The following is a 27,973-nucleotide window of genomic DNA, read 5'->3' as shown; positions in this document are numbered from 1 at the left end:
CATAAAGGATGCAATAAAAGATGCCGAATAATGAAGAATAATTTCTCTCATAATTATAATACATCGTTTCAAGGTTCTCTGAAGTTTCAAGGTTTCGAAATATTGATTGTTGTTGTTTCAACTGCAGGGGCGCCATCTGTACGCGTTTCCCCTGCACGGCATTCTAAAAACAATATGAACTCAACATTTTAGAGGAAGTCCTTTAATTTTTTTTTTAACTCTGTGTTTATCTTCGTGTCAAGAATAGAGAAGAAACTAGTTTCCTGAAAAAGATACACTTTATCTGATTCACCGAAAGATCAAGAAGTGCTTTATGAGGTAAGGATGATGTTTTTTTTTAATCGTAAAACATTCAGTATGCACTGAAAATATTTTTACGCTAATTTAATTTACTTATGAAGACTATTTTAGTACTTAAATATTAAGCAATGGTATTTTTTCAATGCAGCAAATTAACAATCCAGCTGCCTGTATTTGATATATTTTATGGAGATTTTCCTCTTGTCTCTTGTTAATTCCAATTATAAAAGCGTTTATTTCTTTTAATATTCGATACTCGAAATAAAAATATGCCAAGAATCAAATTTTATTTTAATTTAAAAAATGCTAAAAGGGTGAGCGAGATATATATATATATATATCTGTGAATGACTGAATGACAGAAATTGGTGGTTGTTGACTTCCACTGTTGAATGTTGACCAATCACATAGTCGCTTTGGTAAATGTCCGAAATATACGATGGCCGTTTTTTTCTTTTTTAAAGTGAAGGCCGTTTGAAAATAGAAACCAAATGAAAGAAAATTTTAAATTTTCATGAAGCAAATTTATTTTTTAATTCTACGTGTGTTTTTCTTCTTTTTTTTTCAAAATAGTTGCCAATTTTACTTAAATACTTATCAAACCTCACAACTGGATTTAGAATACCTTCTTCATATAGTAACTTGCCTCCTGATCCGATATCCAAGCGGTTGCGACCGTTTTCACGTCTTCGTAATCGTTGTGCTGGTTGGCAGTAAAACGATGCTTAGAACATCGGAAAATATGAAAATCACTTAGCACCAAATCTGGGCTGATGAGGATTGGTTCAAAAATTCTCAAACGAAAGAGTCAATAAAGGTCGGGATTGAGCTGTGGAAAGAGTCATTGTCATGGACTAGCGTCTGTCAGTAGGAAGCTTCTGAAATTTGTGGGTGAATGTATGCAGCAGACTGAAAACGCATCACTGACCGTACCTCATACGCGGGAGGTGAATTTTTAAATTTGAACATTTTAAAGACACAGAACTGACAGAACAGGATACACACACACAGCTGTAACTGACAAGTGTCATCTATTAGTGTACGCAACAAAACGGACCTTCATTAAAAAACAGCCCTCGTACGCTAGGTCCAGTTAAGTGCCATTGCCCGGTATTCATTTACACGGTATGCAATTCATCAATTTTTTTTTAAGGTCAAGTGCCACTGCCCAGCATGTATTTAACCGGTACTCCGAACACTGATCTTTCTCCTAATCTATCCTATATGTATATCAAAATATCGAACAAATGTAATAACATCAACGAATAAATTAATATATAATCGGATATAACAAGTATTTCGAACGTTCAACAGAGCGACTCTGTGATGGTTGACATTCACTGGTGAAAATCGACATTCTCTTGATTCACGATAACATATAAACAACTAAAAAATACAAAAACAATTTATATATTGTTGCTTCTAAACCCCTTGGGTTAGGCCGAAAGACCACGTCAAGCAAACACTCATCCCTTACCCCCCCACCCCTCCCCCAAAAGAGAGAGAGAGAGAAGCGTCTTCCGAAATAGTTTATATTATTTTACAATATTTTAATATTACTAATGAGTTGTACTTAATATTATTTACTTTATCTATATTTTTCGCTTCAAATAACATGAATTAATTTATAATACCATTATTTTGCCTGTGACTATTAAACATTTACTTTTAATCCCGTTTAAGACATTTTTTGATTCAGTGATATTTTTCTTTAAAAAAAATTATTCTTATTATTATTTTAACATTACTTTAATTCATTTATTTTGAAAAAAAATCTGTTTTAATNTTTTTTTTTTTTTTTTTTTTTTTTTTTTTTTTTTTTTTTGTAATGAAGAATAATCTTAAAGGTAATATAGTATAAAATACGAAACTATTAACATAAAAATCTAACAAAAGTGATGCATTGTCATGGGGCAAACAAATTAAATGACATGGTATGATTCGACTTAAGATACATATTTCTTTAGTTGTCAAAATTTAAAATGAATTGAAGTTATAAAGACTTAACAGCAAAATATTTTTTATTTATAATTTAAATGTATCTCGTAAAATGCTTTATTATTATTAAAATATAAATAATTCTTTGTTCCTTTTTTTTTTTTTTTTGAAACTGTGCTGTCAACACATGCAAATTAAATAATGAATTCAAAGTTGTAAAACATTATTATATAAATACATTATTTTTCACTATTACTAAAAAATCTCATTACAGAAAAACTTTTTTTAAGAGTGCTGTAACGTATTTCTCAACAACAATACAGACAAATGTGGTAATAAACAAAAACGATTTATTAAAACATAACAAAAATAAAAAAAAACACAAAAATTTTCATTCATGACTCTATAGAAGAGAGGAGAGAATCTACGACAGAGGTTCCCAAACTTTTTTTTCTCGTGAACCACTTTCAAAGTTTTACTATTTTCGGTAGACCCCCCTGCTGCTACATTTCTACTGTATTCCCATAACTCCTAAAAAATATCACCCTAAATTGGGGGAGTTACGAAGAAAAAAAAAGCAGCACATTTTCTTGTGTCCCAATTATTAAAGTAATACTTGTGGTTATACAAAATTATAAACATTAATTATTACAAAAAATCAACAATTGACAAAAAATCAACAATACAAAATAGTCATACTTTTATTGAGACGTATGTACTTGATGAATTGACAGCAAATTATCAATATTTGGCTTCAGTTTTGTAAGAAGTAATCTCAAATCTCCCCGTTCTGTGATGTTCAATCTGCTCCTTTTTTTTTTTGTTAACAGGTTGGTAACGGCACTAAAACTTCTTTCAACAAGATATGACGAGGGAAACGCTATCAAAAATTTTCTCGCAATTTCCCACAGCCCAGGTTATTTTTCAGGGATTTCTGCCTGCAGCCAAAATGTTTGAAAGCCTTTTTTAAATTTCACCTTCAGTTGATGCTGAGCTCAAGTAGCTCCTTTTGTAATAGTACATTCGCATCTTCTGTTTCATCAAATGGGGTTATGATCCATGGTGGTATTTCCATCATCAGAATATCTTCAAATCTATTTCTGAAGTCATCACGCAGGGTATTCAAATGCAAGCGGGAGCACGGGCGGCACTTTGCAAGTCTCGACATGTGGTGTACACTTGTACTATTATCTATTGTTCTATTCAATTCTGTGTTTNTTTTTACAATAATCACTTATAATTATTAAAAACATATAATTTTTAAGTGTTAAACACTGTAAAAATGCTAAATGTATATATTTAAAAAAAAATAAAAGTATAACATTGCATGAAACGCAAAGCATTTTTGCGAATACTTTTCGCAGCTTTAAGATCTGAAAAAGTCGAAACTTAAGAAGTCAGAGAAAAATTAGTAAATATTAAGTTTTGAAAACATTTAACTGAAAAAGTCATTTTAGAAATTGAAGCGAGCATTAAGATGCTAATGAACGAAAAAAAAAATTATTGTCGAAACATTAAACGTTTCTATTCTGATCTTTTGTGACTCATTTTTCTTGTTGTAATACATATATTATAAATTGTATAATATTTTTTCATATGGTAGGAAAAGTATAAAGGGGAGTCAACCAACTGAAACAAATCAAATTTGTCAAGGGTATTATTCAATACTTTTAAACCGACAAAACAAAATTAAGTTTCAAATGGATCCGACAAAAAAAAATTAATTAGAAAATTTTCTGTAACTATTATGTTACTTTTTAAAATGTCACTTATTTAATTTAAAAGCTAAGCCATTTGCGAATTGACTATAAGATCAACTTAGGAGGGCTTTTGTATCAAATAATGTTGTAAGAATAACAAAATAAAATTTAAAATGTTGAAATGAATATACTATTGCATACTACTTGCATACTTGTTCTAAAATATTGGCATTTGGAAAAAAAATATTTGTAATAAATAACTGGCATACATACCTAACAAACTAAACCAATTAAATTATTCACATTATTCTATTTAATGCAAAATTTATGGAAAGAAAATTTAATTGCATCTTACTCCTTAATATATATGTATATAGATATGGGATATTTTAATGAAATAAATTCTTCAAGTCGTGTTAGAAAAAACCATCCAATTCATTCTTATCTTAATTTTATATAAGAAATACATGAATAACATGAGCACTTATGGATAACATGTTCTAAGAAATGACTTCCATAAGTAGACTTGAACATTAAAGAAAACTACGCTAAAATAAATAAACGAAATATCATATCTAACTTTAGAACCGATTTTCTCATACGCAATCTTTCTGAAAGGTGAACACCTCAAATATGTTAATTAATTACTGCAGACGATATTCTAAGTTACGAATAAAAACTCTTTCTCTGAATAAAGGGACCTTTTTGTGTGAACATATTATGGTTTTCGACCCCCAAAATATAGAGGATAGGTGTCCCAATAGTTACACGTTGAGAGAGCTTGGACCCCTAAGTGTTAATTTTATACTAATTGCGTATTTTCACCCTGTCTCGAGAGTTTTTTAAGCGAACTGAAATAACTTATGCAAAATTCGTTGACACAGACATAATTTCATACAAAAAATAATTTCTAATAATAATTTTTTTGTATCGATTTATTTAATAATAATCGAAAGCATTTTAAATTTTAATGTATACAAATTATGACCTCCATTTAAATTGCAATGATAAATTCAATTTAAATCTTCATCAATTCAATTCAATTTAATCTATTCATTTAAAATGGAATTTTATATGGCAAAATGCAAAATTTGAACGAAATCGGTCGAATAGTTGCCGTTAGATCGAATTTTTAAAAAAGTTAGATATTTAAAATTCTACTTCTCAGGGTCGAATCGATCGATTTCGTTCCAACGTTATATTTTGTATTATAAAATTGCATTCCTCCACACAAAACTTTGTTTACCTTTTACTATTATAAAATTAAACCATAAAAAATAATAAATTATACTTAAAATTTATTTTTTGCATGGAAATATCTCTGGATAAACGAATTTTGCAGAGTCTTTTCAGTTCGCTTAAAAGTGTCTCGAGATATGGCGAAATACGCAATAAGTAAAAAGTCGACATGAAGGAATCCAAATCTGTTGACTAAACTGTTGAGACCCTCCCCTCATATTTTGAGGATTCGAATCAGATGGAGATATTTATTCAGAGAAAGTACATATCTGATTTCGTAACTCGGCTGCTCTAACTAATTAGCGTATGTATGGTAAGGCTCTCCGAAAATTAAGATAGAGATAAAGTATGCAAAAATCCGATCACAAGATGAAAAGTTATTCAGGGTGTTCCGCTTAGGGTGTTACATAGGTTTCACAGCAATACATTCTGAAGTAAATTTTCAGTTTTGTAGGGAAAAAAATAAATTCGTGAAAGAAGTATCTTGGAATTATAATGAATCGACATTCTAATTATATGTCTCGGTTTCTTTATTGAATGCCTGTTTCACAACAACAAAAAGATGTTTAAAAAAAGGAGCAAAGATTCAGTCTCTTGAAATTACTCGAAAGTAGCGAAGGATATAACAAAAAGAAAAAAGAAAAAAAAAACACGAGATGAAACATTACTCAGCCTGTTTCTCAGAGAGACTACATTAAGAGATGACGGCAGAGATATTTTTTCTTTTAATGTCAACTTTGTTGTGTTTTAGGTGAGAGTCTATGCCGGCCTTTTTGTTCCATACTGTTAACACTGTCACGAATTATTAACGCGGTATCCATTATTGATAAGGTAGGTGCCATATTTTCAACCTCATATTGTTTACAAAGATGCGTATCGTGGCATAGTATTTTCTTAATCAATTTTTGTTTGCAGTAAAATATAGCAGTAATGTATGACGTTATGAAGACATTAATAATTGCCCTATGAAGACATTAATATTGACCCTATGAAGACATTAATAATTGCCTGTGCAATAATTATGTGTATGTGCCCCCCTTCACAACTATTTTGTTATATTTTAGATTTTACCTAGGCGAAGCTTACTGGTGTTTAACTTTAAAGCAACATTAAAACAATTTTTGATGAAGGAATTACTTATTTAACTAATGTTATTTGAACGGCTTATATTTAACAGCTAAGAAATTGATAAATCTTTTATAGTGGACAAAGATTTCCTTTTTTTTTCGGGTATTTAAATAAATATGGCAAAATGTTTAGTTAATATAATGGGAACAAAAGTAAATAATTATGACGTCCTATTAAAAATAAAGTAGGGCAATTCCATNATTAAATAAATAATATTAATACTTTTACAAAAAAATACATTAGAATGACTGTTAATCTGAGAACTATCAGCCAAAGGACAAGTTTTACATTTTTTATTACCACATTTTACTACCACAAAAACGGAACAAAGATTCAGTCTCATGAAATTACTCGAAAGTAGCGAAGGATATGACAAAAAGAAAAGGGGAAAAAAAAAACATGAGATGAAACATTACTCAGCCTGTCTCTCAGTGAGACTACATTAAGAGATGACGACAGAGTTTTTTTTTCTTCTAATGTCTACTTTGTTGTGTTTTAAGTGAGAGTCTATGCCGGCCTTTTTGTTCTATACTGTTAACACTGTCACGAATTATTAAAGCGGTATTCATTATTGAAAAGGTAGGTGCCATATTTTCAACCTCATATTGTTTACAAAGATGCTTATCATGGCATAGTATTTTCTTAATCAATTTTTGTTTGCAGTAAAATATAGCCCTATGAAGACATTAATAATTGCCTGTGCAATAATCATGTGTGTGTGCCCCTCTTCACAACTATTTTGTTATATTTTAGATTTTACCTAGGCGAAGCTTACTGGTGTTTAACTTTAAAGCAACATTAAAACAATTTTTGATGAAGGAATTACTTATTTAACTAATGTTATTTGAACGGCTTATTTTTAGCAGCTAAGAAATTGATAAATCTTTTATAGTGGACAAAGATTTCCTTTTTTTTCGGGTAATTAAATAAATATGGCAAAATGTTTAGTCAATATAATGGGAACAAAAGTAAATAATTATGACGTCCTATTAAAAATAAAGTAACACACATTATTAAGGAGTGGTTAAAATATGAGTTATTTCATTGGACACAGAAATTCCAACTTTTAATTGCAGCTTTCTTCGAAAGTGACGGAAATAAAAAAGATAGACATCTAAAAAGTTCTAAAAATTAGAAAAAAAACTCGAAAAGAAAAAGAAGTGAAAGTAGGGGAGACAACCACTTTGTTACAGGATAATATTTGAAACTGAATTTAATAATCCGAATTTCGTTATAGAGAATTTTCTGTAGAGAAACTCTCTTATAGAGCGAATAGTTATTTAATATAGTAAACAAATTATGCTTTATTGCAGTGTTTCCCAACCTCTTTTGTGCCATGCCCCACCTAAGCCTTTCTAAAATTCTAATGTCCCCTATGTAACATATACATAATTTTAAATAGTAAAAAAATTGAATTGTGCGCTTAGGAAACTTAAATGATAGGTTTTAGGAAGAAATCACTAGGAAATTGTTAAGGAAACACTGTAAATTTTCAAACCATATAATGAAAAACTAAAATTCAAAATAATTTTAATAAAGATTTTTCTATAATAATTTAATATTTAAATTTAGTTAGATCCTTGCGCTTGATGCTTGCTGCCCAGAGATTTCATGTTAGGTTCCAATTTGGTTAGCTTTTGCCTCAAGTCTCCCAGCTGTGTTATATCCAGCCGATTTGTTTATTTTTACCAGTAAATCATTTACAGCACTAAATCCACATTCAGCTAAATATGAAGATGGAAACGTTAACAATAGTTTTTTTGCACATTTGGTTGAATTTGGGTATTTGATTTCTGTTTCATCACAAAGACATGCCATTACTCCTTTTATATTCAATAAAATTTTAACTGACTCATCATTTTGCATTTCTGCGAGTTCTTCTTGATCCTGCATATTTGATATATCAGACAAATCCACTAACATTAGCCACATCATCCATATTGGAAAATCAATTTGTTTTAAACTAGAAAATCTTTCTTTTAAATCAGATGATAGAATTTTCAGATTATCGACAATAACAAATAAAGCGGTGCCATTTACTTCACTCTTTTGGAAGCCAATGAAACTGTTCAAAGTTTTTGTTGTTAATATATTTCTGACATAACTCAATAAAGGTAATGAAACCCAATATCTTCGCTTTTGCATCAACAAGAGTTTTATTTGTTCCTTGAAGTTGCTTATTTAATATATTTAGTTTTTCAAAGATATCGGCTAAATAACTCACAAATGCTTTATCATCGACTGTTAACAGATACTTCATTTCAGGTTTGTCGCTTAAAAAATCACCAAGAGTATCAAACAGTTAATCTTTTCAATCTTCAATCCATAAATCTTTTCAAGCAGTTCCCTTTTGAGAGCCATCTTACTTCAGTGTGAGGTAAGTCTCATATGGTTTGCATTTTTTCTTCACAAAATAGCTTGAAGAGACGGTCACATTTGGCATTAGTTTTAATAGCATTGATACACTGAATGTAATACTTAAATTACTGAATGTAGTACTTCATTTAGAACAGGCGAGATGTTTTTAGCTACCAAGTTTTCCCTATGAATAACACAATGCAAAAAAATCATTACTGGATTCTCATCTTTCATCAATTTTTAGCAGCCATTTTTCTTGTCAATTATATTAGGATCACCATCTGCACATAAGATGTTATATTTTTCATTGGTATATTATTGACATCTAAGTTTTTTAGCTTATTATATCTAATCTTTAACAGAACAACATTTCTTCAGAAAAATGCCCTTTACCAGTATATCTTACGTAAGTTATCAATACTGCTGCACTGTCTATCAAAGTTGATTCATACATATGCACTGAGAATTTTCTAGTTTTCAGCTTTTCAACAAGTTGTTTTTCTATATCTTCACTCATTTCGTCGGTTCTTCTGCTAACAGTATTGTTACTGAGTGGCATAGCTTTTACATCTTTCTCGAGAACCATTTTAAGAAATGCTGATATTGACGGTTTTATTAAATTCTCTCGCATTACATTTAAATCGCCCGAAGCAAAAGGGTTAAACTCCTGTAGAGTCCATTTCCGAATTGTCCCCCTTAACAATCAAATTGCCCCCGGTGGGCCGTAGGCTCCACGTCGGGAAACACTGCTTTATTGCGATCTCTTCTTCCGACAATGTTACGACACTATGCTGAAGATATTTCTCTTAAAGATTTCGAATATAGTAAACGATTATTGTCGGTTCCACTATAGCGAGGTCCGACTGTAGGAGTGATAGTTTTGTTTATGATAAGAAAAATTACGGTTTTCTGTTCCTTCTCAAAGAAGTTGATTATTATGGTTTAAATAAGAATTAAATTTATTACTTATAGGAAGAATGCAGGCATATTTACCGGTTGAATTGAAAACAATTATGTTACAAATAGCGGTCATACTGAATTGGTTTCTAAATGCTTTTTCCAGAAAACATTTCGCAAATATTGTTAAGTAAAAGGCATTAAAAATGTATATTTAGCACTTGCCTGATATGTGTTCTATGAAGTCAGGTTATTTTTATATTTCGAATCGGATATCAGTTTAAAATGGAGAAGCTGGTATGGAGTTAAAAACTGTTGTGACGATTTAAAATTTGAAAATAATTTAAACAATTGAAAGATGTCACTAGCATTGAATTTCAACTAGAAAAATTCGTAATAAATAGGTAACGAACTTTGTCCATCCATAACGAAATTTAATAACAGAGGTAATAAAATGAGCACACATCGTATTCTATGCAGAAGGAATAATAATTTCTGAGAATTTGAAGTACTGAAATTTTTTAAATTGTTTTCTTTTTGCTTATTTGAAAATAGCAGCTAACTCATGTACAGTGCCAAAAGAAAGAGTTGCAGTCTTTTGATCTGATGATCGGATTTTTACATGCTAAGGGTCAATCTTAATGGTGCTTGAGGCATAGCCTTAGATATGCTAACTAATTAGTGCAGACGATATTTTAAGTAAGGAAATCAGACACAAAAACGTGTTTTCTGTGCAAACATTCTATTATTTTGACGGATTCTTGACATTCAAAATATGGAGGGAGCCGCAACTTGGAAAATACGAACCTAATAGCTTATTCAGGATTAGAGGTAAAAAATTCGGTACCATTCACGTAAATTTTACTTTTTACTTATTCCGTCGATTTTCTTAAGCTCTCGAACCTTTGAGATTGAGTTCCCGATTCCGATCATTGAATGAAAAGTTATGACGAGTACTTGTTTATCGCACTGTAGCCAAATCCCGAAAAGAGCATTAGCTTCGCTCGTTTTTTTTTATCTGCGAAATGACTGATAGACATTCTTAATTCTTTTTTCGTCAACAAAAATGTTTCAACTGCCTTTTTGTCAGTTTTTACAAAACATATCATACATTGGGTGTGAAATTAGAGTTCATTTCGGACAAAGGCAAAACATTAGTTCGAAATTCAAGTAATGAAATGGTTAGCTTCGTGCTATGTACTATTGAAGTTAAACTACGTTAAAAAAGTACGAAATTACGCCATTTTGTAGTTTTTATGTCCTTTTAACAAATAATACCCTAAAATTTCACTAAAAAGAACACTAAAGATGCGTTCAAAATCAAGAGACGATCTTTAATCATAGGTATGAGTTTATTTCTTCAAAAGTCATTCCTCAGCCACTGAGCTAGATTTCTGTAAATTTTTTCATGTTTCGAAGGAAATTCTAGTAATTTATAACCTAATGTTTTCAAGTCTATTTTTTTATAAATTTCCCCACCCCACCTGCCTCTTATCTCTTCTTTTATTTCATTTTCCTGTTCCCGCTTCCCTAATGATCAACTTTATTTTTTCTGTGTAACTTGTTTGAAATTTTCTTCTGCACTTATGTGTTTCTCTGCTTCATTTTGTGTTTCTATATCGAGAAAAGTTCTTCATTATCGAACCAAATTTATGGTCCATTTTTTTTATGGAACACCGGGTCTTTTCGTGTGGTTTTTACATTATTTTCAGAACATTTTTATAACTGCTGTTATTTAAGAAGGTACCAGTCAATCCACTTATTTTGTAAATTGATTGAAATAAATAGAACGATGTCTGATAATATGATCTGAGGTGCAAATAGCATGTTCTATAAAAATATCAAAGCTGATTTAAAAGATTTTAAACTATTTCGAAATATTCCAGTGCGAACGAAAACTAATTATGTTTTTTTTTTCCAATGCCCACCCGATTGACACTCGTCCTTGAGGAATCAGTAAGGCAGATTTGGTGGCCACTCTTCTAGGGGTACCCTATTAGGTGGGCCAACGTTGTTCTCGCAGAATGGTCAGATATTACAGAGATTGAAAGAACACCACTACTTGTCCGGGATTCGAACCCAAGACCTAAACTAATTATGTTCTCATAGATATACAACGGAGCTGCTACCTTTTGTGATTTAGTTTCTTCTCCATTTCATAAACTCTCTTATAAATGAGACGACTGTTTTTAAAGCAGTTGTCGGTCAAAGAGGAAATTCCCACCTCCATATTGTGTGCAAAATATGATAATTGGCAGCAAGAAAAAATAAAGCTATTGTAAACGTATTTCTATAATATGTATCGCGAGAGAAACTTTCACATGACAAATTCTGCTTCACATTTCTGTAAAGTATTAGCTTGATTCAGGCAAACCACTGCCACGTTTCAAATGTAGCAAAAATGTTTTACAACTATCAAAATGCAAGCAAAATTAGGATGACGCAATATTTGACTATTATTTTTTTTCAGTGTTTGAAACTTCATCGGTAGCTCTAGGTTCACCAAACATTCACTTTTTGTTGAACTTTAAATTTTCAATTTTATGTGTAAGTGAAAGAAAATTTGTCATGTCTTATATTATTCTGTTCCCTCACCAACCCCGATGATCGCTTCATAATAATTGTTGTTTCCTTGCATAAAACAGTTGAAATTATTCAACTAAAAATATATATGTATTACAAAAAAGAGTGCCTCCGCTTCATATTATACTCCAAATATTTCCCTTATGATACGATCTATAAGTGAACATAAATCATTTTTGTAATTTTTTGAAATAACATTTAAAATTAAAAGTACATTGTTATAACGATAAGTTCACAACCGTCATTCAATATTACCCGACGATCGAGTGTACATTTTAAATGCCCTTCGTGCATCAAGTTGAAAGTTCATTCAGCGAATCTCTTTGACCGTCATTCATAATTGTATATTATGAAACGCTCTGGAAAATGTATTTGTATTAATAATGTATGTGAATGCGTCATAATGTAATTTCAGAAGAGGAAACCTAACAATCAATTGATATTCACAAGAGACGTACCTTGACATAACCTGAAATCCGTCGCATTGTCCGTGGGATTGTTTTCACTCATTTTTTACAATTGTTATCCACTAAGTTTGAAAATAAAAAATACTACCCTATTAAATTATATGTGTATCAAAACAAACTGAAAAAATATTTATAGAAAAACAATACTTTTATTACTTTTATGCTAGTGAGAACCAAAACAATATGGAAATGAATGAGGGAAAACTGGATCCTACCACGTGATTTCCCGGCCAATAAAAATGTAGCGTTAAACGTTTAACGCAACCTTGTTGGAAGTCGCATAAGAAGTATTACTTAAAAAAAAAAACACTTTTAAATTAGGGGTGCAAATATATTTATAGAAAAACAATATCTTTATGACTTTTATTAATTTTATGCTACCAATGTGAAAATGAATGTTGGAAAACTGGATCCTACCATGTGATTTTCGGGCCAATAAAAATGTATTGACCACAATTGAAAATTGCGATATTATCGTTAGATTTTTATGTATAGTTAGATTTAAGGAACAAAAAAGCGTGTTAATAGTTAAAAAATATATTTAAAATAAATAGTATGGTTTATTTCAGGAGTGTAGTGATCGAACATGCTGGACTTCATTAGTATCACTGGCTGTGAAACAGTTGTGGCCATCATTGTGGTCATCCTCTGTCTTTATTATTACATCAGGAATAGAGGTTTGCCTCCGGGACCCGTGTCCTTCCCGTTTTTTGGTTACCAGCTGATTCTGAAAGATGAGACCTGCCACGAGGAGTTGGAAAAAGTGCAGAAGAAATACGGTGATGTTTTCTGTTTCACTTTCGCCGGTAATTTGTTCATCAATATAGGAAGCATGAAGGCCATGAAAGAATTTCATTTGACCAACGCAGACTACTTTCAGAGATCTTCTGATTATACACTCCTCTCTGCTTTCTTCACCGAAGGTAAATACGTTTATTTAATTCTCGGCATACACATAATCACTGGAGCATTACTGTAAATTCTTCTCTAAGCTATATTCAACTATGCACTGTAATCAGGCATAGAATTTTGCTTGAAATTTGATCTATTCAGATAGTTGAAAAGTTTTCGGTTGTTTAAATTCTGCAATAGTAGGACAATAGAATTTCATGGATCAGGGAAGGATTGATACACGTAATGCAAACAAGTAAAGAACTTTTAATAAAATTGTAATGATCAAGCTAATTTGAAAGTGCTTGGAAACTTGACTGTCGATTCACTCCTTTTGGCTATAAAATGGAAAATTTCAATTAAATGGTCGAAATCAATAAAATTTTAAAGGGTCGAAATTTCAATCGAAATTGCCTTCATTACAAGAACAAAAACAATACATGGACAGAAGAACTATTTATTACCTTATGTAAATTTTTTTTTCGTTTCTTTACTTTGATTGTGTTGCTAAATTTTATTCTTAGTTCAAGGTATGTTGCAGTCCTAAAAAAACTTAAGGCTGTTAAATTGATTTTAGATCATCGACATCTTAACATTTCATCTAAAAAAAATCAGTGTATAGTGTAGGGCATCTCAATTCAGATGTAGCTGCCACGATTATCAAAACTAAAAAAATAAATAGGAAAAACACATGAACTGAACCTATTACTCTTCGATGCGTAGAAATTCGCTACGCACAATAGCAAAATGAGCCTATTCATCAGTTAAATAAGCACTGCGAAAGTATAAACTTTAAAAAGAAAAAAAAAACCCACTTAAAACGTTGAGTGCCGCTCGCATTTACAGTGAAATCTCCTTCAGGTTACGAGTATCGCTGTACGAAACGTATTCAGCTAAGTGCTCCCACCGATATTTTAATAATGTGAGTTTATGTTAATAACGGTATCCATGGTCGTATCATGTCTGCTTATTTTTGTTCGTTGCTTCGCATCTGTTTCTCCTCTTGTCACTTTACGAGTTCAGGTTGAATCTCTTTGCCGAGCAAAGAGGACTTAAAATCTTTTCCCTAATTCGTTGAAATTTCGAAAAGAAGAATGGAAAACTTATTTTTCACTGAGTCAAATAGCAGTGAACAAGAAAGCTTTTACGAGACTCACACTAATTTTCTTAATAAATCACTTTTGTATTACTTTTATAACAATTCAATAGTTTTGTTACTTCCTGTGTTCAAATACATGTGATTATCCTTCGCAGGTAGTCAAATAAGCGTCACCCCATTGCGGGTGACGCGGCAGTCAACGTGTTAAAAAAAAGTGTTCTTTCCTATATAGGTATATTTCTGGTGAATGGTGAACCCTGGAAAGTATTGAGAAAATTCATCCTGCAGCAGCTGAGGGAGTACGGGATGACTGCCATGAAAGAGAACATGAGTGATCCCCTGTACGACTCCATACAGGATACCCTCGGATACCTGAAGGCGAAGGAGGGAGAACCTGTGGAAATCGTGGAACACCTGTCCGACAAATGCAATGTCATCATTCGTCAAACCATGTTCGGCAATGATGGCATCTCGGAGAAGCAGGTGAAGGAGATCAACGACTCATTCTATCACGTGACAGCTTTCATAACTTCCACTAATCTCCTCTACGCCGGATTCTTAGCCAGGTCAATATTTTTTTTAAATTTCCAAATGGCACATTAAAAGACGATTGAACATCAAAAAGATAACATTTAAATCTATAAGTATGCGAGAGCAATTCAGTAGCGTTCCCAGATAGATTTCCGAGGGAGAACAGGGCACCTAGACAGGTGAGACAAGTCCATTACCTCGTGGAGGTCAAACAATGTATAGAAGGGATCATGAACCACGTGGATGCGACATGGATGTTTTTTCAGGCAATCGTGGCCAGTTATCAGACGAAACATGGCGACAGATTTCATTCTAGGCCACTGAGGGACATCGAGAATCTGTTTAAGCCATGGTTTATTGGAATTACGATTTTTGAGTTCCTCGTGAAAAGAGGTCCTGAAGATGTTCTTTTGATATATAGAGACTTTTGATATTATAGAAAGGGAGACTGGAATTAGATCTCTGTAGGACGGAAAGAGGCTCTCTTTCTTGTCAGGAGACTGCCGCCTCGTTTCCCTGGATTCCACAGTGGGCTGGAATCCACTGGAGAGCTACTATCTTGTTGGTAAATATATATATATATATACATGCTGTNTTAAATATCATTAAACTAGATGGTTACTTCGGTAGACCTGTTCATTAAAAGTTCAAATCAGGTCTTGAAAACTGATTAAAAATTCGATTCGCCATTTATGCTTAGTGCAAAATTTAATTTCTTATAGCATTTCATTTTATTTTACGTCGTTGAGCAGCCGACCCAATTTTGAGTTTATAACTACCCATGTTCAACTCCGTAGCCATGTCATTTTGAGCCCATTCCAGCAGACATGGGAATTAATTCTTGGATCAAGTATTGGGGGAAATGTGCCTTCGTGGAGGACTTTTTCATGGAATTAACGTACATTTGCTTTACACAGAGGAGAAAACAACGAAAACCTCTCACGGTTAGTCTGACGACAAAGAGATTCTAGCCCATGATCCGTCTATCACTGAATTTGTATCAACCTGCCATCGCTGGGATTCGACCCTAAATATTATGTCACCTGAGGCCTCTCAATAGGAGGCGGCGCGCATTTTTTCACGCCAAAAATCCACCACATGTGCTCCAAAACACGTGCTTTTACCTTCTGGTATCCTTTATTACACGAGAAAGATGTTAGCGTTTCCGGAACATTCAAGTTATTTTAAGCCGAATTAAAATCAATTTTGTTGGACAACGATTTCAAATGAACATAAATTTTAAAAAAAGTAATTTCAAGTTGCTTTTTTTAAAATTTAAGATCGATTATATATTTAAAAGTAGTCTAATTGGTGTAATTTCTTTATTAATAAATGTAATCCATTTTAATTCATATTCTATGGAATAAACTTCATGTTTGTTTACAGAAAAGAAACATAATTATTATGTTGCATTGTTGTTTCAAAATCTCAAACATTGAATTTCATTGGTTGAAAACATTGCTTATAATACTTTAATCACTGGTTAGATAATTTACTTTTATAGTGAAAATAAATTATTATTGTTTATTCTTATCATTTGTAGGGTAAACTAACCAGTGAAGGAACACTTAAGCTTCGCTTGCCTTTTAAAAAATCATATTAATTTCAAAATTCGTAATTTCAGTTAAATGACAGTGTCAACATATTTGTTACTAATTGCAAACTATGCAAAACAATTGTAGAGAACTTACATAATATTGTTTTAAAGTTTTGGAGGTTCAAATAACAAGTAGTAAGAAGACCCAGTGAAGGAACAGCTCTTACCAGTGAAGGAACACAAAATTGCCCAGTGAAGGAACACTTAATTTTGGTTATTTTTTAATGCTCTTTATGAATTTTTTAGCCATACAAATACAGTCGGACATCTATTTAACGAACTTCCATTCTACGAATTTCCCTATTTTACGAATTTTTTCGAGGAACCAAGAGCATTTTGGAAATTTTTTTGTAAAATAACTTCCATATAGCGAAGTGAATTTTCTATTTAACGAACTTTTCATTGAGATCCAATTTCCCTATTTTCCAAAATATTTCTTAACATTTTAAACTTGTTAAAGCAATTTATGGGGGAAATGACATTAAATTAATTTTCGAAGCCACTGCTTTATGAAATGTATTACTGTTTTGTCTAAAAATTATCTTAGAGAAAGCAGTAAATTCCCTTTCCCTTTTTGTTTGCACTTCAAACGAAAAACTCACTTCAAATTAACGGATTTCATCCGTAGCAATTTAACTTAACGCAAGTGGTAATGTATGTTTAAAATTACTTTTATAATAAATGCAACTATATTTTTATACATAAATTTAGACTTTTTTTAGTTGAAAATGTATATAGCATGATAGTGTAACACTGGATAATGTTTTGCTCTATTCTTGCTTTCCATGCAGATTTCTTTTATGGTTGAGATTTATATGATAAATAGTAGATACTAGTTTACAAGATAAAAGTGTATCAATTGCTATTTTAATTATGTCTAGTGTTTAAGAATTTAAAACCTGTTTTGTGTTGTTTAAGTATTTTAAGAGGTGATTTTCTATTTAACGAATTTTCCATATAACGAGCTTATTATTGGTATTAAGTGATTTTGTTAAATAGAGGTCCGACTAAAAACAAGACTATTTGTGAAATTATGAGATACAAGTACTTGTAAAATGCTAACTTTTTTCTGTAATCATGAACTAGAAATTATAGTGATGTTGAATAAAAAATAAGTAAAAAAAATCATTCTTTCTTATAATTTTACAGTCAAATCTAAATCATTGTGTCATCCGATGCTGTTTATTATCATTATTATTTTATCACCTTTTTGTTTACTCTTTTTCCTCTTATTTCTTGAAGCTTTTTNATGTTTGTTTACAGAAAAGAAACATAATTATTATGTTGCATTGTTGTTTCAAAATCTCAAACATTGAATTTTATTGGTTGAAAACATTGTTTATAATACTTTAATCACTGGTTAGTCACTGGTTAGATAATTTACTTTTATAGTGAAAATAAATTATTATTGTTTATTCTTATCATTTGTATACCAATTGTGTTTTATGACGAAAGATGTTATAACTTCTATCATTCCGCTGTGTTGTAGCAGACTGAGCGGTTACATAAATAGACGTAAATAAAAATCCGGAATGCAACAAAAAATAGGAATTTTCGTAGTATACATCATAAAAAATAATACATGCATGCACTGGACATCAAGTTTTAAACAGTCACTTATAGATGACCCTGAAAATCCTATTGTTTCTGCAAAGAAACTGAATTGCGGTGTTATCTCTGTAATACGTTACTGCAATAGGTATCTCTGTAATACGTTACTTCTACGCTGACAATGCTGTCTTGCTGTGATTACCACGATTTCTAGTTCTCACCCAATGCGATTATTTACTGTGGAGATTCGTAAAAAAATGCCCGCAGGTTCAACGACCAAGACTGATTTGAAAGATCATATCATATCTGCTATTCCCGCTGCACAAAGTTTGGATAGAATTACATTTCAGACTTGATGTATGCCGCATACAAAAAGGAGAGCATGTCCTCCCTGCATACATTCCTGTATGACACTCCCTGCATACATTCCTGCACTTATGACATTCATTTTGACTTACCATTTATATTAAAATTTATTAAGTTAAGGTTTCTTTTTATATGAAGGAATTATGTTCATTTGAAATTTGAAATTATGTTGGAAAAATTTAATGAGTTTGAACCCCTGATTGCACCAAATGATAGAGAATGTGTTTTCCTTTCTAGATTTATGCTGCCTTTTAAACCCGGTTACTGGTCAGCGATGAAGAACTTAAAGATCATGTTCAGAGTATTGGATCAAATTGTTGAAGAACACAAAGTTAAATTCAATAAAAATCAACAGCCAAACAATTTCATCGATGCTTTCCTCAAAGAGAGAAGTGACAGGGCAGCCAGAGGAGATCACACAGCTAAATACTTCACCGGTAATGAAAATATTTACGTTTCTAATCGTGTACTCTAAAAGTGAAAAATAACATTCCTACAAAAGGCAGTTGTGGACCATGAGATTCACAGAGGTTCTACAATTTCGTGACCAGGAGCTTTCTTGTAACAATATGCTCATCACTGCGTACAATACCATCTTTATTTCCTAGACATGCTCATTACACATCCATCTGACGCCGAGTAAGCTGTCACTGAGATTTGAAACCCATTCCTGCAGACTGACAGCGCACTGAGCCTTCAATATGTATGTGTGTGTGAATGGCCGAAATCGGTGGTTGTTGACTTCCACCGGTGAATGTTGACAATCAGACAGTCGCTTTGGTAAATGTCCAAAATATATATTAGGTCTAGTTAAGTGCCACTGTCCGGTATATTTATATTAAAAGAAACGTTACAACACTTTATGAAATGAAAATATCAAGAGCAATGATACTTCACACAGTTCAAACTAGACACCGAAATGGCAACTAATTGATGGCTGACAATCTAAATCGAAAGCGGGAAAAAAGAAGGGCACTACTTGAGCTAGGTAATCTAGGGCTCTACACTATACTCAACACTATCGGAATGAGATTACTCAAAATTTGATATATATCATTAAATACAGTTTATTGGTTGTACCGAATTTCGTGTACTGAATTGGTTGTACCGAATGATCATCCTAATATTGAATGCTTATCTATTTGTTTTCCAGACAAGTCATTGGTGGCATCTCTGGGTCAGTTCCTTGGGGATGGCGTCCTCAGTGTATCGTTATTTATTAGTATGTTCATGACACAGATAGAAGAGTACCAAGACAAGATCTACTCTGAGATTGTGGAGGTCGTTGGACGTGACAGATCCCCAACCATGGAAGACAAAACCAAACTTCCATTCACGAACGCCTACATCTATGAAATCATGCGCACTTCCAAATTCTTCGTACTTTTCCCCAGTCAGCAATGCATCAGTAAGTGACTCTTTATATACGTTGTTGGCAATTTTACCGAGAAAATTTTATTCAAGGTATTGTTATTATTTTATTTCTGTGAAATTCCATACATTGTTCTCCAATTCGAGTGATGTTGGCAAAGAGTATGTGGTAAGAGTCACTGCTGCTTTCCCAGGTTACCGAGTTGGACATAGAAAGGAATTAAACTAGATATAATATAGTGAAGCTTTGACCAAAACCTTCAAATCAGGTGCAAGTTGTTATAGCAATGAAATGGTCAACAACTTTTGCTACATTGGGCTCTCACACCCCCTTAACAGTGTTTTATAGTAATATTTATACGAAGAAAATAGTAACAAAAGTTTTAGTGCCTCAAATTTGAGGCAAAACCTATAATATGAAACTCTATGTATCATTTTTGAGCAAAGAAAATTATCTGAGTTTCAGAATGGACAAATAAAGCAATTAAATTTTATTTTAAATTAACCACCTGTCGAGATTTTTTCACCTAGTTTGAAATTATCTAAATCGGTAAGTAATTCCCAACATTTGCAAGTTTTTATCATCCCATATAATACAGCGCTGGAGTAACTTTTTAAATATCATTAAACTAGATCACAAACTTTTTTTTCCATTTTTGAAAAACTGTTCCTCACATAGGGGTTTTGCACCTTTTTCCAGAGCTGTCGTTGAACACGTTGACTAAAGATCGAGCCCCTGAATTAGACAGGCCGACTTATCATTTATTTTTGGAAAAAAGAGCTAACATAAGCACATAACATAACTGTATTAGTTATGTTATGTGCTTATGTTAGCTTAACATAACGTTAAGCTAACATAAGCTTAACATAACGTTAGCTTGCGAACTTGTTTGCTCCAATATTGCTTGATAGGATTGCTTGATAGAGAGCAATTCAGTAGCGTTCTCAGATAGATTTCCGAGGGACAGCAGGGCACCTAGACAGGTAATACAAGTCCATTACCTCGTGGAGGTCAAACAATGTATAGAAGGGATCATGAACCACGTGGATGCGACTTAGATGTTTTTTCAGGCAATCGTGTCCAGTTATCAGACGAAGCATGGCGACAGATTTCATCCTAGGCCACTGAGGGACATTGAGAATCTGTTTGAGTCATGGTTTATTGGAATTACGATTCTTTAGTTCCTCGTGAAAAGTGGCCCTGAAGATGTTCTTTATGAGACTTTTGATATTATAGAAGGAGAGTCTGGAATTAGATTTCTGTAGGACAGAGGCCCCCTTTTTTGCCAGGAGATTGGCCGCCTCGTTTCCCTGGATTCCACAGTGGGCCGGAATCCACTGGAGAGCTACTATCTTGTTGGTCAATATATATATATATATACATGCTTCAAAGGTTACTTCGGTAGACCTGTTCATTAAAAGTTGGAAATCAGGTCTTAAAAACTGATTAAAAATTTGATTCGCCATTTATGTTTAGTGCAAAATGTAATTTTTTATAGCATTTTATTTTATTTTATTTTATAACAGTCGTTGAACAGCCGACCCAATTTTGAGTTTATGACTACCCATGTTCAACTCCGTAGCCATGTCATTTTGAGCCCATTCCAGAAGACATGGGAATTAATTCTTGGATCAAGTATTGGGGGAAATGTGCCTTCGCGGAGGACTTTTTCATGGAACTAACGAACTCTACACAGAGAGGAAAACAACGAAAACCTCTGACGGTTAGTCTGACGACAAGGGGATTCTAACCCATGATCCGTCTATCACTGAATTTGTATCAACCTGCCATCGCTGGGATTCGACCCTAAATATTATGTCACCTGAGGCATCTCAATAGGAGGCGGCGCGCATTTTTTCACGCCAAAAATCCACCACATGTGCTCCAAAACACGTGCTTTTACCTTCTGGTATCCTTTATTACACGAGAAAGATGTTAGCGTTTCCGGAACATTCAAGTTATTNTCGAGTCACTTGAGGTATGGTTCTGGAGAACAAGTACAACAAACTCTTGACTAACTCCCAATTTTACACTCACACTAAGAATTTCACTTTTCAAAACAATTCGACTATTGCTATCAATAAAATATAATGATCACATCACTTTGATTTATTTTACATTTTTCAAATTCAATTAGTAGAGTTGGAAAAAGAGACGCAAGATTAATTTTTATCTGATATCAAATAATCTCTTCGCGAAACTAATCAAAATATTGTCATAAAGGAATCGATTCTCTTGTACGTAATAATATTACTAACAGGGTAAAGTTTAACTTAATTCAGCCTATTCCAAACTACTAAATTTGATGTTCGATAAAAAAAATATTTAAAAAAAACGAATCGGGAGCGCAAAGCAGTGCCGCGTGAATGCAGCAAGGTCGGGAACCACAATAAGAGCAAAGAAAGCCTCTAATGAGTGAGTCTGAGCACACCTGACCACCATACAATGACCTATTAACTAGCCCCGTTTTAAGACCCTATCATCTAACAGCCTCGGCAGGAATACCACGTTATTTTGACCCCAGTGTGAAGACGTGGGCAGCGCCTGAGCTGCTACTCCTCTCTCTATACTTCTACATGACGATCAACGAGAAGGACTTTCAGGTAGACTTTCCTCAGTGGTAGACGGATCATGGGTTAGAATCCCCTTGTCGCAAGGCTAACCGTGGGAGGTTCTCGTGATCTTATGTAACACCTCTCCATGTAGCGCAAATGCGGGTTAGTTTCATCAAAAAGTCTTCACACGAAGGCAAATTTCTCCCAATACTTGATCCAGGAGTTTCCCTGTCTTCTGGCTTGGATTCAAAATGACAAGGCTACGGATTTGAACATTAGTAGTCGTAAACCCAAAACTTGGGTTGGCTGTTCAACGACGGTTATAAAAATAAAATAAATCCCGTAACTGAAGATATCACTTGATGAATCAAATAATACTGATCAACTATTTTCGACGGATTTAGGATATTTTTTTCTGATTGTGAACAACATTTTATTTTTCAGGAGAGACTGTGATTAGGGGATACAGGATTCCCAAAGGTGCATACACTCTTATGAACATGTGGACCTGCCATAATGATCCAGAGATCTACCCAGAACCCGAGAAGTTCAATCCGTACCGATTCATGTGTGAAGACAAGAGCAAGAGACCCGCACTTCCCGTCACTTTTGGTGTTGGTGAGTGGTTTAATCTGTGTGCAGTAGTTTGCTTTGTAGCGATTTAATCAGAAAAGATGTCAAAGATGGATCTACTTTAGGGACCTTCCACTAATTATATACATGGTTAATGCAAGCGTTTTTGGAATTCAGTCAATTTATGAAAAAGAAACCAATTAACAATTTCGAATCTTCAAATTTTTATGATGATAAATTCAGGGCTTATTTATCTATGAGTTCCATCAAATGCAGTTGTTATGTAAATTCATAATAATCGATTCCTCTCTTTCTGATTTAAATGCATTTCAACAACAATGCATTAATCATTCACTATTATTTAAATGGTGAATCATACGATATTGTTTCAAATGGTGAATCCACTAAATTGAGTGAAACTACTTTTCGTGTTGTTGGCGCATATTGGAGAGTAGATGCTGCTCGCCAGAGCAGGTGGTTCCTCGTCTCATGGTATCGATCATTAACAGAGATCAACTTACTTTGAAGTGGGAGATATTTCAGGGTGGCGTAGCTAATAGACTTCTAGACATCAACTACATCATAGATACTTTTATTTAATCGTCACATTTTTAAGTGAAGTTCATGGAATACAAGATGAAGCATTACCAAGTTCAACACGTGGACTATGTCCTCCCTGTGTGCTCCAGGGAGTATAAATGTAAATTTACTTAAATATCATATTTTAGATAGTAGTAAAATTCTCGAAATAGATGACTTGCTATACGTTAAATTTATGGAGTTAAGAAAGGAATAAACTTAAGATGAATTATAACGGCGTGGAGCACACAGGGGGAGAAAAAAACCAGCTCAAAAATGAAGCAGCTACACTCCTCAAAAATCCACGGGGAATACTGGTCTATCTCCAAAAGATAGCGTCCCCTCCTTAGCGGTTGCAAGAATCTCTAAAGACGAGCTATGAGTCGAGCCCTAGAGATCCTGCAAAGGCAATGAAGAGGGCGCTCCTGTTGGAGACAGCCCAGTATGAAAAGTAAACATTGTGGTGATCCCATGATCACACCACACTATTATTGACAGATTCGTTGTTTTTGTTTTGAGATTATTGGAGTCAAACCTTACTTGAAATTTTTTGATTAAAGAAATCTTGAACTCGATTACAAATTTTAGTTAAATATTGTTATGAGGAAATATTGCCGAAATGATGCTAGTTATTTTTTAATGTAAGAATGCTATAAAATTTTTCCATACGTTGCTGAGACGTACATTAATAAACTTCAAAAACTTTCTGTAAACAAAGTAATTTTGAAAATTAATATGTTAAATCTTATCATGCTTTTATGATAAAACTTGCCTTTATTACTTTAGAGCAATTTTTTTCCGTTCATCATTTGACTTTTTTAAAAATTGTATGGTATTTGTTTACATGGTCTTTAAAAAAGTGGTTGCAAATCTTAAAAAATAAAATGTATTTTAATAAGTTCGCATCCGTCACAACGCTTAAGATTTCAAAATAAAGATATATTGTTGAGACTTCAACCGTTATGAAGTGAAAGAATTTCAATAAATTCGTTCCACTAAGACAAATCTATAAATTTTTAAACCCACAAATTTTTAAATTTTCTAAGGATTGTACGAATCCTAATATAATGTTCCAAAAAAAAACCTTGATTTTTTCTCCGTCACATAATGAGGCCAGCATTATGAAAAAGATGTAACACAATGTACTTTTTTTATATCATATAGTTCTGTGACTCTGAATGACCGAAATAGGTGTTTGTTGACTTTCACCGGTGAATGTTGACAATCACATAGTCGCATTGGTAAATGTCTGAAATATATACTATGTCTAGTTATATTTCTACTAGAACTATCTCCACTGTCCGGTATGCCCCACATCAATGTTTTTAAGGGTCAGTGCTACTACCCGATGTACATTTGCCCGGTTATGCCCTACATCCATGTTCTTTAAAGTGAAATGCCGCTGCTCAGTATGCATTTAACTGGTACTCTGAGCACTGATGTTTCTCCTCATCTGTCCTCAACAGCAAATATTAAAATATCGAATAAATGTAATAATATCAACGAATAAATTAATATCCAATCGGATATAATAAATATTTCGGACATTCACCAAATGTGATTGTTGACATTCACCGGTGACATTCATCGACACACTCTTGATTTTGGTCATTCGCGGTGACAGTTTCACTCAAACGTATGTATTTGGATGTAACATTTTTTGAAAAGAAAAATTCCATCTTTTAGGCAGAAGAACGTGTCTGGGTGAATCTTTTGTGATGGCTCAAACGTTTCTATTCCTCACTTCCATCCTTCAGAAATTCAGACTCAGTCTCGGGGAAGACTCCAAAACAGAGAGTTACGAGTTTATTGTGACTGGGAAACTGAACATACGAGCCACACCGAGAGAATAACTCTGCGGACTGCTTTTTTGTACACGCACATTACATAAAGCGAACGATTATAAGATTTAAAAGGAATGATGCTCATTTTCTTTTTTTTACTATTTATCAAGTAGTTGGTAAACAGTACGGATTTGTACTTTTCTTTTTAAACTCATACTGTTTCTAAAAAAAATAGGTTAAATGAACTCAAGCGCAAACCAGAAATCCGACATCAATTTTTTTTTAATTTTAAGTAAAATAGGATTGAGCTATATAAGTTTTCAGTAATATTCAGAGTGCATGTCTTAAAAGAAAGAAAAAGTTAAGCTAATTTATAAGAAATAGTTCATAATGACAGTGATTAAAAATCACCTGTCAATCATCAAGTTGAATATTTTTCCATTTTATATGACAAAATTGGATTTTGCCATGAAAGAAAAACAAATTGCTCTGTTGCACGCAATCACATTTTTTTATATTCTAAAGCAAAATGAAATGTCCATGAAAGCTTTTAAGAGATTAAAAATAGCGTAGCAAAGCAAAGGATCTCTTGCATTATTATCTACTTAGAAAAGTGGTTATTACGAGCAACCCATTAATTTTTCCATATCTTCCATTTCGTCACTTTCAATTTAAATTTCACGCCTTTATTCTCATAATTTTGATTTCATGTTTATTTATTTTCAATCCTGCATATTTTTCGAAAATAGTTGTTTTGTATCGCTGACAAATAAAACCATCGGCGAAGTCTAAGTCTTGTAGTAAAGTTCCATCTTACTCCTCTTACGTTTCTTGGATTGTATTTCCGATTATCGAATTATAATTATGAATTATTATTGTGAATAATAACCTTGTTTAGCACCTGTCTCAATGCTAAAGGGCTCAATTTACTTTAACACTTCGAATCCTTTAATGATATTTATGAACATTTCGAAAATCTCATATTATTCTAAAATTCAACATCTCTCTATTAATGGAATCTAAAATCAATAAAATTCATGTGTGAACTTCTAGACTTTGTTCAATATTCATGTTCTCTAAAGAAAATATTCACTGAATTGTTCCTGCACCCCTTCTGGAACCAGCTTGTTCTGCACTCAGGTTGTTTATATGACACATTGTTTCTTACATTTTGGCTGGAATCGACATAAAGCTGATTCCTCTGAAATCATCACAAACGATCTGACTTTTTAACGATAATTGATTCTCTACACGTGTCTGGTACTTTTTCTGTTTTCCAAAGTAAATGAAATAGAGATTGCATTATTTTACGTGTTTCATTAATATCCACTTTTAGCATCACCTCCACGATTTGATGACCACCACAAACTATTCCAGCTTTTCAAGACATTCTTGATTTCGATCTACGAAATTTCAGCTGTGGTGGTAGGAATGTTTTATGGTTTTAATCATCTGATGTATTTCTTAAACTTGATCAAACCATTATTCAATTTCAGCTTCAATTAATTTCCAATTGTCACCCGAAATCCATCATCTGTTCGTTTTCTTTCCTCTCTTCAAAATCGTTTCTTCAATCACGGTATCATTAGAGACTTTCTTGAAATTTTTGTTCAACTTTTTTTTTCTTCTTTTGCTATGGGTGTTGTTTTCAACATTTTCTACCTCTAATTCTGAATACTTAATTTTCAGTTCCTTCTATCCTTTATATTTTTTAGTTCAGCAACATCAATTCCAATTTATCTTCTATTTTTATTTTATAATCGCTAGTTAAGTGTAAGGTTTAGGTGCTAAAATTGGAAAGAAAACATATGAAAGATAAATCGGAAATAAAATTGCATGAATGGATTCATGTCCTTCTGTGAATTGTCATAAGTTTGCCTACGATTCAAACTAAATTCAAACTCAGCGAAATTCGTAAGGTGGCGTGTAAATCCAAGAAACATATTGCTATTCATAGAAAAATTTGCAAGTTCCGTGAGGGAATGAGTAAAGGATGTAGGAAATTTATGTAGGATATTTATTAGATAACCCTGTATTTTTTTATGTAGGTAACATTTTAATGCATTTTAATTGAATAAATTAAATTTTTGACTGTAAATGAAAAATATTTGTGTAAATAAATAGATTTTCTGTGTGTATAGTATTTTCGTTAATGTGTGCATAATACATTCTTTGATTCATCTTTGTCTGTTTATTGCAAGTATCAATTTATAAATTCTATATTTTTATCACAATGGTTTCTGCGGTTGAAACTGCACGACAAAAAATAAATTGAATGCAGATAATTCTATTAGATATTATTTTTTACTCTCTTGATTGAAATCAGTCAATAATCAATCTAGAAAGTCTTAAAAAATGACCGCATTTAGAACAAGATTTACTTGTGGTTATTATTCATATGTTACCGTGAATGATGGAAATCAAAGGAATGTCGACTTTAACCGGTGAATCAGTCAGTAATCACA

General features: G+C 32.6%; 1 protein-coding gene across 3 annotated transcripts; it reads left to right on the top strand.

The window, feature by feature from the left end:
• Nucleotides 1-27,646, top strand: LOC107443542 (cytochrome P450 2J1). Of its 3 annotated transcripts, none has more exons than XM_043050086.2 (8): nucleotides 1-318; nucleotides 8,571-8,682; nucleotides 13,180-13,533; nucleotides 14,833-15,166; nucleotides 18,883-19,082; nucleotides 19,799-20,053; nucleotides 23,017-23,190; nucleotides 25,411-27,646. In XM_043050086.2, exons 3-8 carry the CDS (start codon nucleotides 13,197-13,199, stop codon nucleotides 25,575-25,577), a joined length of 1,467 nt encoding a protein of 488 aa, XP_042906020.1. In that variant the 5' UTR covers nucleotides 1-318; nucleotides 8,571-8,682; nucleotides 13,180-13,196; the 3' UTR covers nucleotides 25,578-27,646. The 3 variants fall into 3 exon arrangements, with proteins under 3 accessions (XP_042906020.1, XP_015912958.1, XP_071035154.1); XM_071179053.1 differs by lacking the exon at nucleotides 8,571-8,682 and adding an exon at nucleotides 5,929-6,008 and having other exon boundaries at nucleotides 181-318; XM_016057472.4 differs by lacking the exon at nucleotides 8,571-8,682 and having other exon boundaries at nucleotides 105-318.
• The last annotated feature ends 327 nt before the right edge of the window (nucleotides 27,647-27,973 follow it).

This window comes from Parasteatoda tepidariorum, chromosome 3 (assembly GCF_043381705.1).
Source record: "Parasteatoda tepidariorum isolate YZ-2023 chromosome 3, CAS_Ptep_4.0, whole genome shotgun sequence".
Lineage (NCBI taxonomy): Eukaryota > Metazoa > Arthropoda > Arachnida > Araneae > Theridiidae > Parasteatoda > Parasteatoda tepidariorum.
Note: the sequence above shows the minus strand (reverse complement) of the source record. Positions and strands in the feature narration are given on the sequence as shown.